This window comes from Triticum dicoccoides, chromosome 7B (genome assembly GCF_002162155.2).
Source record: "Triticum dicoccoides isolate Atlit2015 ecotype Zavitan chromosome 7B, WEW_v2.0, whole genome shotgun sequence".
In the NCBI taxonomy this organism is placed as follows: domain Eukaryota; kingdom Viridiplantae; phylum Streptophyta; class Magnoliopsida; order Poales; family Poaceae; genus Triticum; species Triticum dicoccoides.
In genome coordinates, this window is record NC_041393.1 from 720936619 (window position 1) to 720941932 (window position 5314).

The following is a 5314-nucleotide window of genomic DNA, read 5'->3' on the forward strand; positions in this document are numbered from 1 at the left end:
CTTGTCCGGTAGCATGCAATTGAAGTGCTCAAATTCTCTAGCAAGTGACTGTGTCTCATGAGCCTGCTCAACCACGGAGCGCTCTTCAGTCATCCTGTAATCATAGAATTGCTCCATGATGTACAGCTCAGTGCCGGCATCCGAGACCCCAAACTTGGCCTCGAGTGCGTCCCACATATCTTTTCCATTGTCAATTGACGCTAAGCATCAACTATGTTCTCACCAAGAACACTCAAGAGAGCAGCCTTAAACAAGGTATCCATTTTCTGAAAAACTTGTGCATGTTGGGCATCTTGCTCTCCTTCAGGTTTGCCAAGAGTGGCGTCATAGCAGCTCATGGTCTGAAACCATAAGACTGCTCTCACGCGCCACCTCTTATAGTGGATACCCTCAAACATAGGAGGTCTCATGGAAGCAGCAAAACCACTCGGGGTAAATTGCCTATAATAAGGTTTTTGGATTGTTGGAAATATGAGCAATTTACCGAATGATTTTATTAACAAAAATACTAAATAAAGCATGACTAAAATAACAAATATAAAGCAAGTCATGCAATCTGACAGAGAGAAGGTGCGGTCTTGGAGGCCTAGCGCAGAGATTGGAACTGTGTGGCGAGAGGAAGGCGAGGCGCGTCGTGGCGAGGCGTGGCGGGCGGCGGAGGAGCACGCGTGGATGTCCCTCTTGTTCTCATGCTCATACAAGTGGGGAAAGAACCTCCCTTATAAAGAGGTCCAATTCCCACTCAACTAGCAATGTGGGACTAAACTTTAGTAGTATCTCTTGCCTTGCACAAATGGGCTAAGTGGGCCTTTAGGATTTATTAAGAATTTCTGAAATAGTTATTGGGCTGCCCCAATATAGACTAAATTCCAGCACACACCCCCATCGAAAGAGATTCCCGTCAGACCGTTAGGTTTCCAAGCGATTACATGTTGGACCCGGTTGTCAGTCTGATGTAGCAGACCTAAATGGACTGCCTTATATCTGTTCCAGATTTAAGCTGGATATATATCAGTCCGGATGTTTGTGGGCCATTTGACCCGGCGTCTCGTGTCATGTTAGACTCGGTCGGTCCATCGACCGCAAGCCGCACCCGGGTCGAACAGCAGGGGACTCCGGTCCGGCGGCACCGAACCGACCGGCTCTTCTTCATCTTGCTCCGCAAGAAGCCCACCCCGGCCGCATAAGCCCACTCCCCCCGACCAGCAGCGGCGGCGACCCCCTCCCCTCCTCCTCCCCCAATTCGAACCCGGCGCCCTCCGTCCCGGCGACCTCGCGACTCCGGCCGGCCATGTCGGTGAGTGCCCCTGACCTCCCCCGCGCCCTCTCGCCGCAGATCTCGATTTCCCGGCCCGCCTGACGGCCCGCCCCCCGCGCAGATCTTCGAGTACAACGGCTCCGCGGTGGTGGCGATGGTGGGGAAGAACTGCTTCGCCATCGCCAGCGACCGCCGCCTCGGCGTGCAGCTGCAGACCGTCGCCACCGACTTCCAGCGGGTCTTCAAGATCCACGGCAAGCTCTACATCGGCCTCTCCGGCCTCGCCTCCGACGCCCAGACGCTGTGAGCCACCCCCCTCACCAGATCCCCCCGCCCTCTCGCCCCTGGTCGATTTGTCTTGCTTAGGGTTTGTTTGTTGGCGTCGGCGCGCAGGTACCAGCGGCTCGTGTTCAAGCACAAGCTGTACCAGCTGCGGGAGGAGCGCGACATGAAGCCCGAGACCTTCGCCAGCCTCGTCTCCTCCATGCTCTACGAGAAGAGGTGAGGGCTGTAACACTGGTGCAACTGCAGCCCGAATTGAATTGTTCAACGTGCGGAGAAACTAGTGTAGTTAGCTGGATGATGTGCACATATATTTGAAGGCCAATTGGGGTTTAGTATTGTGCTGAAACGTGCAAATTAGGCCGCGTTAACTGTCTACTGTTATACGTATATAGGTGTAACAATCTGTTCCAGGCTTCATTTATTCTTAGGTGGCTTAAGACCTTTGTTATACAAACTGAATAGTGATTAGAGGCAGCTACTTTTATGATTCAGTATAGACATTTGCAATAAGTACCATCACCATAACGTTATGGTTTGCCTAATATTTACGACTTGGATAAACATATAGGCGTATACTAAGCGAGAACAAAGCTGCAAAGCAGGTGCCATTACCTTGATTATCGAGTGATCCATTTAGTGCCAGAAATATATTAATTTTCACAGTTTTAGTTCTTGTTAATTTGCTCAAAAGTACTATCCAGTATTTTGCAGTGTTGTGATCTATTGGACAGTGTAGTACTTCAAAAGAGTTACATCCATGAGTAGGAAGTTAGCTGAGCATCAATAAAATTCATAGATAGCTTATAAAGTAAAACTGAACACTTCTGGAACTAGAACCATAGGTCAACAGTGAAGTCCTGGTAATTAGCTGGCCAATTGTGTTAGATATGAACCACAATTTCTGATTGATAAGCTTGATTCTTTAATGTTTCTACCTACGCAGTAAGGTACTCAAGTCTTTAGCCTTTGTATATTACACCCTCCGTCCCAAAATAAGTGTCTCAACTTTGTACTAACTTCAATACATAATTGTACTAAAGTTGAGACACTTATTTTTGGACGGAGGGAGTAATATTGACCTGTGTCCTATCTATACTAAACTGTGTGTCTTCATTATATGTGATTTGATAACAGAGAGAGGTTAATCTAACTTTTGTGTGCTAATGAAACACCAGATTTGGGCCGTACTTCTGCCAGCCAATTATTGCTGGACTTGGACAGGACGACGAGCCATTTATTTGTACCATGGACTGCATTGGTGCAAAGTAGGTATCAGTTTTTTTTTGTGTGTGCGTTTTTGCCTTCTGCACATTTTTTTAATGTATTTCATACACATGGTATTCTGGTTGATTATCTGCTTCTCATTGGCATTGCTACTGTTTATTCTGTTGAGTACTATGCCTGCTTTGGTTCAGGGGGTAAGGGTAAGTTCCCTTCACGATTTTTAAAATTATGTATAGGTCCGCCAACTAAGCCAAAATTGACCTGATTTTGGAAAACCAGTAAATCATCAACAAGTTGGCTCATATATGACTGCTCATGACAGGAGTTGGTTTTGCTTCCATGGCCGAAGTGAAAACCTGAATTTTAAAGCACATTGAGAGGATTTGATTTGTATACCCCACATTAATAGCAATATGGCTAAAAATATTTAGGATTTTTTTTGGGAGAGCATATCACTACCCAGAATGTTGCTCATTTGACCCACCAACCAATAAATACACTTGCACACAATTGACACAATCTCTTTGTCCCATATAATTGGTATGCTGGGCATTGGTTAACTCTCTTCAACTGTTTATTTTCTGAAACTGGCAATCATTTTCATTTCTCACTTCATTCTGAAACAAGACCTTAGCACTTACATAGTTTCATATAGAAGTACAACACCTAATTATGCTTTTCGTTGGTTATCTATATGTGGTTTGTAGATCTCATTATGCCTCCCGCTCTCATCTAGTCATCTTGTGAGCTAACTGCACCTATTTATTCATGTCCAGGGAACTTGCTAAGGATTTTGTTGTCTCAGGGACAGCATCAGAGTCCCTATATGGTGCTTGTGAATCCATGTACAAACCCAACATGGTACGCATTTGTATTGCCAATTTTAGCCAGTGCAACATGCTTTATTTACTTAGTTCTTGTGAGATGAAATCATGAGACACATCAAATTCACATTTCTCTTGTGGGCCTACCATATTTTATACAGCCTCATTGGCGATCATTGATTTGTACTTTAGGCTGCAAACTCTTCTACTGCCATTATTTTGTCATTTTGTGATGCAAGTTGCCTGACACCATCTTTTTTTCCATGGCAAAAGGAACCCGAGGAACTCTTCGAGACCATATCACAAGCCCTGTTGTCGTCAGTTGATCGCGATTGCCTCAGTGGGTGGGGAGGCTATGTTCTAATTGTGTAAGTTCACTACTCACCTCTGTTACCGGCTCATAATTTGACCTTGTATTGTTGATGGGGCACCCACCTTGTCTGGAAATAAATCAGTACGAAGGAAACAATAAAGAATGCATGGATAGAAAGCTTGAAGCTGTATTGCATCCACGCTTAAGCCATTTGACCACTACTGTTAACCGACTGTTGATCTAGTTCCTTGGCATCTTGTCCTTTGGGTTTTTGCAGGACACCGACCGAAGTTCAAGAGAGAATTCTCAAGGGCAGGATGGACTAGATTATGCATGGCCTAGAATTCGTCAGCCGCTTTCCGATGCTTCTACGCATGCTGTTTCGACATCCCTGTTGTGCCCTGGTTCTGCAGTAACCTTGTACTGTCAAACTGATGATGTTATATTTGCCCGTAGAAAGAACATTTGTTGTCTTCTTATTTCTGCTTTCTATCAATGGTGAGACATCTCTTTCACGTGCTCCGTCGCGCCTTGATGGTGAAACATATGGAATTGTCATTTTCTCTAAGGTTAGGATACCACGCTCATATGCACGCGCGAGTGCATTGTGCAATTGACCACTGGACTAATGGATACACCTTACACTATGTAACGTGCTAGAAATATATTACAACATGGGATTGCACGGCAAAAGTCTTTCCTGAAATATCCTGAAATTTAAAAGTGTGTACGCACAAGCATGCATGTAGTTTTGTGGTCTAATTTTTGTCTTTATCTATGACCTGGCATGTACTAATAGGATGGTCACGTGAGAAGACACATTTAATTCAATGTTTGTTGGATGTGCATATGCATTTATTTGGTTTATAAATTTTTGAAAAGTCATATCTTTCAAACCATGCGTCGGAATTCAGATCCGTGCAATTTTAGTACAACATGGTGTAACTTCTTTCAAAACTATTTTGTAAAGCTACATGATCAAAATTCTTATGAGATTTGCAACCTAGAAACCATGACAACCAATTTTTAGTAATGTGCAACCAGTCTACTATCCTGGTGAACTATCTAATAGTCGATGTGCAACCCTCATGTTCCCTATTCATGGATGATATAGGTTTTTACTGTTGTCGTATCATGCCCCACCTACCTTCCAGCTATATGTGCAACTTACTCCGTTATTTTAGCTAACTTTATAGTAGTCAATGGTCAACTCCTTCCCCTCCATACTTGTGGATATTTAATTTTAGTTGGCGGGGGCAATAAGCAAAGTTGCACATAATTTGCTAGGCAGTTGGTTGGGGCAGAAGATAAAGTTGCACATCACACCGACATGGATTTTTGGATGGTGAAACACTGCCATCCATAAGACCATGAGGGTAGAGAAAACTTGTCTATAGTGAGACCCTAAAG

At 44.3% G+C, this 5314-nt stretch overlaps 1 protein-coding gene across 1 annotated transcript; it reads left to right on the plus strand.

Moving 5' to 3' along the window:
• The first annotated feature begins 1146 nt into the window (after window positions 1-1146).
• Window positions 1147-4426, plus strand: LOC119339145 (proteasome subunit beta type-3). The gene is made up of 7 exons (XM_037611295.1): window positions 1147-1297; window positions 1380-1561; window positions 1652-1759; window positions 2719-2808; window positions 3544-3628; window positions 3865-3959; window positions 4182-4426. Exons 1-7 carry the CDS (start codon window positions 1292-1294, stop codon window positions 4228-4230), a joined length of 615 nt encoding a protein of 204 aa, XP_037467192.1. The 5' UTR covers window positions 1147-1291; the 3' UTR covers window positions 4231-4426.
• Window positions 4427-5314: the final 888 nt, after the last annotated feature.

Excerpts from the sequence above, each read along its gene's own strand:
- LOC119339145 (XM_037611295.1), top strand. Across the intron at positions 1,562-1,651 it reads GCCTCCGACGCCCAGACGCT|GTACCAGCGGCTCGTGTTCA; the intron begins GTGAGCCACCCC and ends GTCGGCGCGCAG. Across the intron at positions 3,960-4,181 it reads GGAGGCTATGTTCTAATTGT|GACACCGACCGAAGTTCAAG; the intron begins GTAAGTTCACTA and ends GGGTTTTTGCAG.